The 13,148-nt window shown below is 34.0% G+C and overlaps 2 protein-coding genes across 7 annotated transcripts in view; both read right to left on the bottom strand.

The window, feature by feature from the left end:
• Nucleotides 1–47: 47 nt before the first annotated feature.
• On the bottom strand, nt 48–6,082 carry LOC133175646 (uncharacterized). Its single transcript, XM_061310759.1, has 11 exons — nt 6,031–6,082; nt 5,515–5,723; nt 4,852–5,000; nt 3,677–3,816; nt 3,464–3,585; nt 2,653–2,788; nt 1,896–1,981; nt 1,616–1,765; nt 1,379–1,481; nt 1,024–1,080; nt 48–889 (listed from the first exon to the last, which is right to left on the bottom strand). The coding sequence occupies exons 1-11, from the start codon at nt 6,080–6,082 to the stop codon at nt 48–50; spliced, it is 2,046 nt and encodes a 681-aa protein (XP_061166743.1).
• Nucleotides 6,083–9,574: 3,492 nt separating this feature from the next.
• Nucleotides 9,575–13,148, bottom strand: part of LOC133175926 (uncharacterized) — a 28,077-nt gene continuing 24,503 nt past the window's right edge. For all 6 annotated transcript variants that reach the window (XM_061311071.1, XM_061311069.1, XM_061311072.1 and 3 more), the window contains 3 exons: nt 11,934–12,215; nt 11,360–11,632; nt 9,575–11,096 (listed from right to left, as the gene is read on the bottom strand). In XM_061311071.1, coding sequence (XP_061167055.1) covers nt 10,923–11,096; nt 11,360–11,632; nt 11,934–12,215 — 729 coding nt within the window. In that variant the 3' untranslated portion in view covers nt 9,575–10,922. The remainder of the gene's footprint in view (nt 11,097–11,359; nt 11,633–11,933; nt 12,216–13,148) is intronic.

The following is a 13,148-nucleotide window of genomic DNA, read 5'->3' as shown; positions in this document are numbered from 1 at the left end:
TTTGTTAAATAACTAACAAGTAATTGTTTAAAACAGTATTTAATCAGTTAATCAAGCCTAACTAAAACAGCATCTGTTTCACAATGTTTCCTTATCAACCATACAATAAAAGTCACTATATTTACAATATCTGTCGACATTATCCACAATACACAGCATACAATAACAGTCATTCCAACGTAACCCATACCAGCTGCACTCTGACGGTTGTCTTCTGCGCTCCGAAGGCGCCTCGTGTACGAAGTTAAATTTTTCTTGGGTAATAATAATTTGTCCCTGATTTTATTCAATAAATCGTCTATGTCTACTGTCACATGTGCAGATCTGTTAACATTATAAAGGATGCATGGTTTGCAGTTAACAGACATATAAGTCCTTCTGTCAACACAAACTGCCTTTATTTTGATGTTTTGAGTCTGATTTGACCAGTTTTGCTTCCCGTGTGTTGACAAACTACTATTTACTATCTGAATCCTGACAATTGAAGGGGTAACAGGGAATGTTTTAGTTGGTGAAGACCTTGTATTTTTAAAATTTTTCCCTGAAATAGATTGAAAAATATTGGATGTTGCAAGCGTTCTGGTTCCAACGTATGATGCATTATGAGAAACAGTCTTAGCAGCCATAGGTGCATTGTGGGTAACTATTTTAGTAAAAGATGATGCATTGTGGGTGCCATTTTTAGCAGCAGATGTTCTGTTTAATAAAACATTAGGATTTTGTGAAGTAAATTCATTCTTTGTTGATGTTAATGATCCTGTCACTATTTTTGTCAGAAGATCAGTGACTGTTGACAGTGAAGGTGCGTTAGTCGTTGTTCCGTTGATTAACTTAATAGCGCTGTTAGTGGAGGACTTCTGGATGCTATTCCTATCGATGGTTGTGTCCACTGTAGTCAAACCAGACGAAAAATCACCCATTGTTACCCCTTCTGTCGTCGTACCTACAGGAAATCGATAGCTTTACAAGTAATATAAATGACAAAATTAGAGGAATTGAAACTTTTGTCTGAGTAAGTCGTACTTGCTGGGTTCCACCTCCCAGTGATGAGCATTCTTTGGGCACTGATGTAATTTCCTCCTATAAACATTTTGTAAAAATAATGTTAACAAACTTTAATAAGCAACTTGTTTTATTCTTTGGGACACTATTTTGTGATGATTATCTGCCATTGGTGACCAAGATCAGATTTAAAAAGACTTGCTTGAGAATTTTTCCTTCTAATATAGTAAAGCAATACTGTATTACTTGTAGTATAAATTTTTTTGAAGTATTTTTCTTGCAAGCAAAGAAAAGTTCTTTCACGGTTCAGAGCGAATTGCAAATATATTTTATCAATATATGAATTTTTCATCTGAAGTATTAAATTACTACTTACCTGTGACGATAGGAATCGATATGTTCACTGTGAAAGGTATGGCACAGGTATGGGATAATCGTAGGCAGTATATCGGTAAGATATCGCTGTGGTCACTGAATTCCTGTTAAAATAATAACAGGAATTTTTATCCTTTCTTCATCTTTGACAGGAAAAAAATCTCTCATAAATATGATTTAAAATCCATTTTCTGTGTTGTACGATTTCTGGACCATGCATGCTTATTTTATTCTATACCGTGATTTCTCGGAAGTGTGCACAATTTGGCCATGGACTGTAATCAAGTTTTAATTTGGTCATGTTGCATGTAGGAGTCACCAGGAGAATTCTTTGGATTATATAAAGCGGTGGGACGGGAATCTGGGGGTCAGGTTTTAAGTCTGCTACCTTAAAAAAAATATGAAAATAAATTTTACAATCTGGAGACCTCTCACTATGATGGTTTTTTTTTTCTGAGGGATGGGTTTCCAACAAATAGCAAAGAGCATTTTTAATCTATCAATAACTGAAAAGTTACCGTTAAAATTTTCGCTTGTTGACTGACTGTGATCATGTGTTCATGGTATTTATAATTATGAGCAATGCTAGCTTCAACATCTGTGTCTGAAAAGAAAAAGATTGATTGATTGATTTTTGTTTTACGTCCCGTTCGAGAATTTTCACTCATAGAGAGACGTCACCGTATACCGATGAAGGGCTTCAAATTTAGATCTTTACTCGACACTCAGGGCCATTGAGCAGTGAGGGTTCTTTATCGTGTCAACGCCTTCCGTGAAGCGGGGCCTCGGTTTAAAGGTCTCATCCGAATGACCCGCAACTTTCACTCCAAAGTGCCAAGAGCGCTTGGCGAAGTTATAGTTGCTTCCTATTGTTTATCGACTTTGGTCAGTCGCTGCCGTGATTCGAGACACGACCTTCCGATCACGTACAGCGAGCGCTCTACCGACTGAGTTACGTGACGGTCGAAAAGAAAAAGAAATTTGAAAAAAAAAAAATAATCAGCTATGAAATTTTGGAAATTTTTAAATACTGGTCAGGTCACCCAAAGAGAATATGATTTCGGCAAAAAAGTAGTCTGCCCTTCAGTCTGATTTTATAATTGTTCAGCTAATTATATAGACAAAGGAATTAGAATAAAGGTTCCTCCTCTCCACCCATAAAGAGACGAAATACCAATGATTCTTAATAAAATTTTAAACATTATTTAAACATAAAAAATACTTACTATGAAATACAGTTAAATAAAATAGAAGTGGCTGTTAATCATTGAATACCTTGTAAAAAATAACCAGCAAAGATGTGTTGTTTGGTTGGACATCTTAGATCTGGAAAGTCACGACACGGGGGGCAAAGGTCACGGGGCACCAATCTGTATCTGTGGAATTGTCCGCAATGACACGCAGAGTTGAGCTTTAGAGGACGAAAATATGAAAATACAATGGTGCTACATACAATGGTGCTACATTTGAATACAATGGTGCTTCATTTAAATACAATGGTGCTACAAAGAAGTACAATGGTGCTACATATTAATACAACGGTACTTCATGTAAATAATGTCTGCAATGATACGCAGAGAAGCTTTATATGTAAAAGACGAAAATGCTATATGTAAATACAATGGTACAGCATGTTAAAGCAATGGTACTACATGTAAATACAATCATGGTGCCACGTTATAGGCATATGAATACAATGGTGTTACATATGAATCAGGCTCGTAGGAAGCAATTTCAGTTTGGGGGGCACAGGCATACATTTTAAGTAGGGGGGTTATTAACTACCAAAATTCCTTGACAAGCAAGAAAAGGTCATATCAGATGTTTTTATTGAGGGGGCACACACATATAGTAGCTATGTTTTCTATAGTAATCTATATATCGGCAAAATTATTGGGAGAGGGCACCCCCCCCCCTCCCCTCCGTGCCCCCGGTTCCTACGGTCATGTGAATATAATGGTGCTTAAAAGCGTCAATTAATATAATGGTGTATAATTTCTCTCTGGTGTGCATGGTTTAAAGTAAAATTCACTACATGTATTTGCACTTCTCATATATTAAAGATGAGAAAAAATTAAATAATTACCCCAATTGCCATATGTAAAATATTTTTGCTCTGACATTGTAAATGACAGTTTTGCAAAGACACATTCTTGTTGGAAGGCACATTCTCTGTAATGTTGTAGCATTCTGAATAGATGAAGGGATCTGAAAAATCGGCATGTACATATTTAATGTGATATGTATATATTTACATGTATTTAATAGCTCACTTCAAACAAAAAACTTGTATACGTACCTGTCACCAATTTGTAGGGTGTAGTTCTGCTTTGAGAGAACAAGAACTTGGGATATTCTGCTTTGGTCTTTAAGTCAAATCCCTCAAAAATGGCAAACCAGATACCACGCCTGTCTTTTACTTGTTTCCAATAAAAAGAACTACAAATGTCACATAGCCATTTCAGTTATTTGTCTGCTTATATCTCGTGCAGTTTTTAAAAAAGGAAACGGACCGAGACAAGTTTATCAAACCTGTTTCCTAGACTTTATGTACATGTATACTTGTCATATTTATTGCTTGTTTTTTGTTCTGATAAAATATTCTTTTCACCGAAAACAAATTGTACAATTGTGCGATTGCACAAGTAAGTCCTTCCAATTTATTTCATATCTTAGGACAACAGGCACTTAACGATACATATTTTTCTTACTATAAAAAATATAACCCCCAACCTAATAAATCTATTAGGTAAGGGGTTATATTTTTATAATAATGAAAAATATATAACATAAAGTGCCTTTGCTTAAGACCTCAGTCCGAAGATGTCTACCCAAAATCAAAGATTGTTCCAATCTTTAACACGACAAAGGTGTATTATAATGTATTGATAGATCCCATATCGTCCTTGTTATGTTGGAGCAACAGCAAAAGAGAAGAGCCCCCCCCTCCAAAAAAAAAAAACAGGGAACTTGAACGCGAGGGCAACATAGCAAGAAAAGCAACGCTGTTGCCATCCACACCCTCACACTAAGTCACTAGTTTCCCCCCTGCTTTGTGACCCTAGCTTTGATTTCCTCGAAATCAGGGACTTATAAACTAGTGTAAATAAGTCTCCGTCGAAAGGACAACAATTACATGTACTGGCATCTTGTAGCTCCTCCCAAGCTGACAACAAAAGAAGTATGACGGCATTGCTGTTTATTTAGGGGATGAACAGAAGTTCCATGTTAACATGGAAATTGAATGTCCCTATATGTACTTTTCAGATAAATATGAAAAAAAAACCCACTGGACATAGGCTAATATCGTTTTAATTAATATATTGTGGGTCTTAAAAATATATCAGATTCTTATGTGTTGATGCCGACTTACTAGAAAACTTAGGAAGATGGTATACATTGCAGAATGTATCTTTATTGGCCAAAATATCGATCTTTCAAAACATCTACCTAGAATAAAACGAACATTCTTACCTATGAAGCATTTCGTTACTCAGTTGATTGATGTTGTGCGAAGAAGTAAAATGGTTGCTTGTAAAACGAAATCCGGGCAGCAACGTTGGATTCTCAAACTTTATCCAGAGCAGCACATCTCCATACAGATTTAAAAACCTCAAAGTGATCTAAGAGATGGCCAAAGGCATAAAAAATCAAAGGCATTTTTTGTCAACATTTGTGAACAAAGACACGCGTGTATTTATCATTGTCTCTCGGAGAAATGCATCAATGTGTCGATTTAGTAATTTTTTATGACTTGCTTTTTTAATTTTTTGTTAAGGTCAGACGACACGTTCCTCAAAAATGTATTTTGTATACCTTGGTATTATATCAAAAATTGTACATAATTGTCACTCTCTTGTAATTTCTAAATTGTTTCAATATGTTTAAAAAAAAAATAAGTACACCAAAAATTGTGAATTTGGCAATTCAAAAGATTACCCATAAGGATTATGTAAGAAATATCACCCTCTGGTATCTTGCCCAAATGCCTGGTAAGGTACCTCAATTTTTGGTGAGGAAACTTGTTTAGGAAGTTAAACTTCAATGACAAATTCTTGGGAAAAATTATATATTTTCTAGGAACGTGTCGTCTGACCTTAATTTGTTAAAAATAATGATTCCGTATCTAGGTCTTACAGTGTCGGGAGGATTCCGGTAAACCTCCTTCAGTAACATGCTTTTGTAGTTTTTCTTCAACAGCTCACTGATATTTCTGGTGTTTAGAGGAGAACTGTAATGGTTGTCCGAGAGAAAAGTCTCCATTGATGTTCCGTCCTCTGCCTGTTTTACCAAGAGAATAGTTTCCTCATTCTCCAAACCGGAGAGAATTTGTGGACTGCATAAGTCTAAAACCAATAATGAAGCACAAAAAAAAATTACTATTAATTTTTCTTTTCAATTATTAATGAAAACAAGAAACAAGTTTTTTTTTCATTTATCGAATGTTCCGAGTAACTAGCATTCCAACAGATTAGCTAAACTTGGTGTAAATCAAAAAAAAATCACATACACGTTTGAAATACTCAGTACATGCATGTGATAATCAGATTTTACTACATGCTGTATCAGTTCTTGAATTTCAATAACTTGATCTTTTGAAATATTATCACTTCCTTGTCCTCTTACAAAATCGTAGATATAAAATATACTTACCTATCGAATTCGTTACTGCTAAGAGTATAGACAATACCCTCTCACATAGCATTCTGTTGTATTTTCTTTATATTTTCTTTTTTCAAACAAGTAATCAAGGTGTTGTCTGTTGCTTTTTTCACGAATATACGTCAAAGAGAAGTTTAAATAAGATTCTTTTCTTTTCATGAACTCTGCTTAATAACCCCGTAATGTTAACATGCATGTTTTCAGTGAATATCTTAAATACTGAATGAAACATAATCGCTATAGAGAGTATTCTTTTGTTATCGATAAAACTTATTTGAATTTTAAAGGAAAAACAACGGATATTAAATTCATGAAAAAATTATTACAGATCCGTTAGATTACAGTTTCGTCAGGTCACATAGCGATTCTGTGTCAAATTGCTGAAAATCCAACGACTGAATTGATCATTTTCTCCATGTTATTTAATCTCCAGCAGTAAAAGATATTAATTAATATGATAAAATTAATAAAGGGATTCCATCGGGATTATACAAAATCGACAGGTAAACGATCACTGTAGTGACAATGTCAAATATGCTTATCGCCCCCGGCTCTTTGCTTTGTCGAAGAACCTTTTCGAAAGATAAAGTTAGGCCAAAGTAATATTTTTCTTGGTTTATGTCAAGGTGATAATACAGATATACTAAGTTTAAACGTACTGTGTTTTAAAGCACAAAGATCAAGATAGTATAGATTATTAACAGAGCAGCAAAGCCATGTTAAGTCATATTGATTTAAGGAATAACTGTCTAATTTTTTGGTTTCATGATGTGATCAATTGATTGGCTTGCGTGAAAATTTGCATAAACGCATTTTTATGCATAAAATTATCACGCAAGCCAATCGATTGATCATCGCCATGAAACCAAAAAATCTGACAGTTATTCCATATATTTACATGCTCTTGATTCTGCAAATTCACGTGCTACAAGTCCCGCTTCTGTCTCTATTTGTCCCGCCCCGCACGTGATTTTTTTTTCACCACGCCTATCGATGAACCAGTAGATTTATGTAGAAATAAAGTATTTTTACTATTTGAAATTTTATCTCGGACAAAGACATTGGAAATGTAAATATATGGAAGCATCCTCAGGTAGTGTAAAATTCAAGCCCCCCCCCCTTTTCAATACTGAACTGATTTGTGCTTTATTCCTAGCCAATGTGCTCAGGTAATCGATGTGGCCCATGGTACAAATAAATTCGATGGCAAATTTGCTACTGAAAACCCTCCCCTTCCATAATTGGCATATGAAATCAAGCTCAAAAGTCCATTGAAACAAAACAAATTTGGAGCAAAGCAAACACAGACCTCTAAAAACATCAGTGATGGGATCAAGTGCAATTGAGGAGTAAGCATCCCCTGTCGATCGTTTACACCCGCCTTGTTCTCCTCGTCATGATCGGCCAAACAGAAAAATCGGTATAGACATGCAATTCAGTGTGTAAATAATGGTCTAACAATTTGTATGAAAACGTCAGTCAACATTCGACTTAATGATAGATTGTAATTGCTGACAAGGTCATTGTATCGACCATAGAATTTACGAAATGTTGACTTTAAACGAGATTGTTGATATTCTTATTTTATCAACTTATTTGTCAATAGCTTGTCTCGTTTAAGAAATTGTTCTTTTGTAGAGTATGCTCTTGAGTATCGAATCAATTGGGAGACATAATCCATATACAGGATAAAAATTTTGTAGATTTCTTTTTTTAAATTGGGTAATTCACCAGTAATGGTAAACACAAACTGATATCTACACATTGAAAGATTGAGTGATTGTTGTTTTACGTCTCGAAATGAATGGAGACATATAATTACTTTTTAGGTTTGTTCGTGACTGTCTACGGATTGATCAATTGCATTATACGGCGAGACGAAGTTTTCTGTTTTGTTCAGGACCAATACATGTAACAGTAATCTACAATCCATGGTTCAATTTACAATTAAAAGATTTTCTCGCCTGTGCAAATCTCTTGTTGTGAACTGAAAAGGGGCGCTACTCTAAATTTAATCGCAGCATGCCAAATAGGTAATAATGTGAATATATCGGTTTCTTTGAGAAGCAAAGACGCTAGCATTTTTGGTTATTGTTCATACAGATAACATGACGTCGTTTTATCCCCATATTGCCGTCTACTGAGTATTTTGTGACTGCCTACAGAAATATAGACGGCAGGCAAGTGACAACCGTTATCCAATGACAGCGCGTCATTTTAGTCCGAAGCAAAACATATATATCAGGATTTCTCTGTTTATTCGTCATTTTCTTTGTACTCATAAGTTTGGCAGACTTTATATATGCCTTACCCAACACAATTAATATACTGTATATTTCAATCATTTTTTATACTTCTTAGTTGAAGTGATTGGGCCTTAATCAAAAGTAAAATACATTTTATTTGAAGGTAAATGTCTCTGTGGCTGTTGGACAAAAAATATCCAGCCAGCCATTATCTTGAGAAATAGATTTATACTTCTAGAACTTCATGACCTTGATCTCAGTCTTACCTTAAAGGTCAAGGTCAGTAAAGAAGTTAAAAAAAACGTTTTTTGCCCTGTATTTTTAAAACCATGTTAGAAAATTATTTGATACTTTGTAAAATTATCTCATTTGCCTTGGACTTTATATATCAGAGATCAAGGTCACTGTATTGGTTAATAATAATCATTTTTGAAGTCCATTCCTCTGAAGAAATGACAGAAAATTAATTAAATTCATTATTGTAATACATGTACTTCAAACAAAGTAAATAAATTATTGTTTCTGCATTTAGGAGGTGGAAATGACAAGAATGTAATAGCTGTTAAGCTAAGCCTTATTCATGTTTACCACAGTGCTTGAATCAGGGAACAGATGTTCATATTTTACTCAAAAGTTGTTGTATTTTCATCTTAAACATGTCCAAGGGCAAGTTCATTGTAGCAGTTGAGTTTCTTTTATTATGATTTTTCTAAAACCCTCTAGGTTAAATTTAAAAGGTATTTATTCAATATCTACTTCTGCATTTTTAAGGGAGGGGTCTGTGTTTTTGTTCCGTTTTAGACTTTTATTCAATTTTTTTCTTTTAAGGTAGCTGAACACATCAAAACATAATAAAATGGATCTATAAAGGATCTCTTCTGAATAAATATGATTTCACCATTGAAAGACTGATACAATTATTACTTTATTTATATTAAATATTATTACTCCTCCAAACTGTAAACTACGTATAACTATGAAAATTTAATTTTTCTATCTTTTCAGCATTTTGGGTTTTTTTCTTTATGAAATTTAGCTGTAGAAAGTTAAAAATGAAAAAATACAATAACAAGAAAGGTGGAAAGACCTCTAATTGTTCGAGAACAATTAGTCTACTAGTTTTATTTGATTTTTTTTTTATGGAAAAATTGCCTTTGTTACAAAAAGCATATTTTAAGAGCTTTAATTGGTAGTATTCTCTGTCATCTATTCATGTTTGTGTTCCATCTAATCTGTGAGGCTCCTCGGGTTTAACAAAACCCTCTATACACATCAAAACACAACAGCACTGAACAGCTCCATGTGTATTAGTTTACTGAATCATTTATCCAGTTCACATTTTAAAAATCAAACAAACATTTTAAAAATAAAAATAACCTTATAGGCTACAGTGGAACACACAAACATGTAACATTAATAGCTTATTACATATTACATAAACATCTACACATTTCCAAGTTTAGGAGGTATAATTCAGTGCAGAATTTGTTCCCCTTTTGTACTGCATTGAAAACTTCCTGGTAAAACACTTGGAAATAATGAACACTGACTTCTTTTTCAGCAGTCTATAATAACGCCTAACACAGTTACATCTGTTTTGTTAAATATAGTAAATATATGTTTTAAATATTGTTAGAGTCTAAATTTTCAAGATGTTAAATAATAATCAATACCTGCTTTAAGTACTTGTATGTACAAAATGTACATTCAAAATTTTGGATGAACAATATTTACGTAAAAGACATTGTAAATATGTCTTTAAAAATGTATAGCATGTACAAAATTATACAACAGTGTTTTGTCTATTCATTTGACCTCCTTCCGAAATTGTCAATAATTGTGTGAAGGAGAACAAATCTAGTAGACAATAAAGCTGGTCCTAACAAATAAATATCTACTTTACAAATGGGGTCCCCGTTCTGCTTGTATTAATGGACATGGAAAGCAGTGAGTAAAGCATTTCATGTATCACAAACTCAAACAAACTCATTTATTGTAATGATGAGTAGTTTTAAGTAACCTTTGCAGTGAGACTTTTACATGACTTTCTCCCTTTAAAGACTAAGTATAAAGCTTCAATAATGTCACAGTGTTAAACTGTTCAAATATTGCAAATAAGAATACTAAACATATTCTTGTTACAATCACTCTGATCGACACATGCATTCAGGTTACAATCTTCAAACTAAAAAAGCTTCAAGGTCCATTTTCAGTTTTACCCTTTTATGAAAATGTCATTCTATCTGGAGATAAAAACATGGTACATGTACTCGACTAGTAAGTGATGAGTAGCTTGATTTGATTTTGATCATGAGTATGAATTTCATGTATACTATACATTTGTAAATACTGAAATCTCTATTAAAGTAGATGTTTCAGACATATTTTTTGTACATGTCTGACAACATAAAACATCACATGATTCATCACTGAGCTGTACAACAGCTCAGGTAATTTGCATAAAGTATTCATTAAACAAACAAGGAACCACAGCTAAATGTTATCTTCCAAATGGCAAGGTCTCCAGGCGAGTTGACATGAACAGTCACTGCTTTCAGTGTTCTTAACTTTCTTCACGTTTACAACAATGTCTCTGTCAGAGCATTTACACATAGGAAGTTACAGCACTCTTTATTATCAAACCACAGGTGCATTATAATGTCTGTCGTCTTCCGCGATCAGCACAACATGTGGCCAGGAATCCTTCATGTCATCGGGGTAGTACGTGAGGAAATCCTCCTCTAGATGCTGCTGTAGTCTCAGTACTTTAATTGTAACTCCTAATGTATACCCCAGTAAAATCATCTCTATCTGTAACATAAACAAAGGACAACATTAATATCATCACTTTCAGACCATGTTGTGGTGGATTATTTGCTCTGTAACCTCTTCTATTTTCAGGAATATACAATGTATCTAATGTTCTATGGAGTGTGGACACTGTAATTCAATTTTTCTTTTAAAAAAAAATTTAAGAATTTTAAATTCCACATTTATTTGCATGCAGAAGCCTGAAAGGGAGATAACTTTCATATCTTTTAATAATGAGCTGGTCCATGTAGTACATTTCATACCTGTTCTAGCCCCCCAGAATCTCCTACTGGATTGATGTGGTTCTTCACAAGGCTATCTAGATTTTCTGAGGTGTCTCTGGCAAACAACAGCCATACAAACACAGGGACCTCTTCTCCCCTCTGAGATGCCTCATACAGGGAATGGGCCTCGAGGACCATGAGGAGTTTGATGGCCTCCATACACTGCAGATCAGCTTTTGTGTCCTGATTCAGTAAATTTACAGGCCAGCTGGTCCTCTCTTCATCAGGTGAAAGACTCTGACACTCACTAAACTGTTCATATGAAAAAGTAAAACTTTTATCAAATCATTATTATAAGATCTACATCATATTACTGATCACTAAAAGTGAAATTATATAAACAGTTACAAAATCACCAGATGTTGTAGACATATGAGTATAAAGTGAATAACAATGGCAAGAAATAAAATTTAATAATAACATGAACAATGTAAACATTTTCCCATATCAAACTGTATTTAATATTCAGATTTGATTTGTTTGAGAATTGTAAGTCAGTAGAAAGTGTATTGACAAACAATAAGAGAACTCGTAGTGACAGAATTCTTCCTACCTTTTTAAAAAGACATTGAACACATTCTGACATGGTCAGTAATTTATCTTTCTTGTTATAGGGAATACGGTGTGCAAAAGTCCAGTGTGAAAGACCTGAGTTTGGATTTCTGTAGAGTGTTTGTAATTTGTTTATAACAGATTCAGCACTGTTCCATTTGGATAAAACATTGATATTCTGAATGAAGCACTGTAAAAGTGTTCCTCTAATCCCACAGTAGTTGTCTCCCCTGATTTGGTGTAGATGTCTACATCCAGTCACACTAGGTACTTCTTCATATGCCTGTGAAGATAATAATATTGGGTTAGTGATCGTTCTATAAATTCTAAAATTTTCACACACTGAAATGCCTCTTATGTACGTGTGTCAGTGTATGAAGTTTAATGAAAATATTTTGAACTGTTTCTTTGAAACTGAACTCAATGCAAAATGGGGGAAGTGAGGTCAAGGTCAAACAGAATGTCAAGGTCAGAAATTTTTAAGATGGCTGAAGTCTTTTCCCAGTATGTTTCAATATATGAAGTCTGGTGAAAATACCTTGAACAGTTTCTTTGCAAATCAGAAAATGTGATGTCAAGGTCAAATGGAAGGTCAAGGTTAGGATTTGTTGACACATTTGAGTTGTTTGCAACAAATATATGTATCAGTGTATGAAGTCTGGTAAAAATCTTGAACGACTGAAACTACTGCTAATTATAAAGTAGACAGAAGAAGATGTGGAAGGATGAAGATGGACAGAAAAAAACCACTATTAGTTATGTATACATTTATAAGGAAATATATGAGGTCTTTGAAAAGATGCATTGAGCAAGGCATAAGCCGAACACAATATGCATTTTATAAGGACCTCATATATTACCCCTATAAGTGTCTACATAACAAATTTTACCTATCATAGATTTTTCAATGCAGTTCATTTACTCTGAGCAAAGCAAATTATTGTTATATTGTGACGTCATCTGATGCTGATGTGAATCAGTTATTAGGCTCCTGGCGAGGTCGTGCAAAATCTAATAGGCATTAAAACATTTTACTGTTAAATTGCCTGTTAAGTGGTATGCAATAAGTACTTTTAAGTTTTGGGTTTTTTTTTACTCCAATCCTGACAATCATGCCAGACAAAGACACAAGTTTAACTTAAAACATATGTTACTGTACAATTTTATGCCTACAAATTAGTTTTTAATTAGTTTTTGTCCCTTTTGGTTAACATTA

Source organism: Saccostrea echinata, unplaced genomic scaffold (assembly GCF_033153115.1).
Source record: "Saccostrea echinata isolate AGI-Se365-2 ecotype Australia unplaced genomic scaffold, CSIRO_AGI_Sech_v1 ptg000064l, whole genome shotgun sequence".
Classification (NCBI taxonomy): Eukaryota; Metazoa; Mollusca; class Bivalvia; order Ostreida; family Ostreidae; genus Saccostrea; species Saccostrea echinata.
The sequence above is the reverse complement of the archived record's forward strand: the minus strand, read 5'-3'. Positions and strand labels throughout refer to the sequence as shown.

Coding starts and splice junctions, on each gene's coding strand:
- LOC133175646 (XM_061310759.1), bottom strand. CDS start 6,082: ATGCTATGTGAGAGGGTATTGTCTATACTCTTAGCAGTAACGAATTCG. Junction 3,817..4,851: donor AGTAACGAAATGCTTCATAG/GTAAGAATGTTC, acceptor TGACATTTGTAG/TTCTTTTTATTGGAAACAAG. Junction 890..1,023: donor TGGGAGGTGGAACCCAGCAA/GTACGACTTACT, acceptor GTTTGACTACAG/TGGACACAACCATCGATAGG.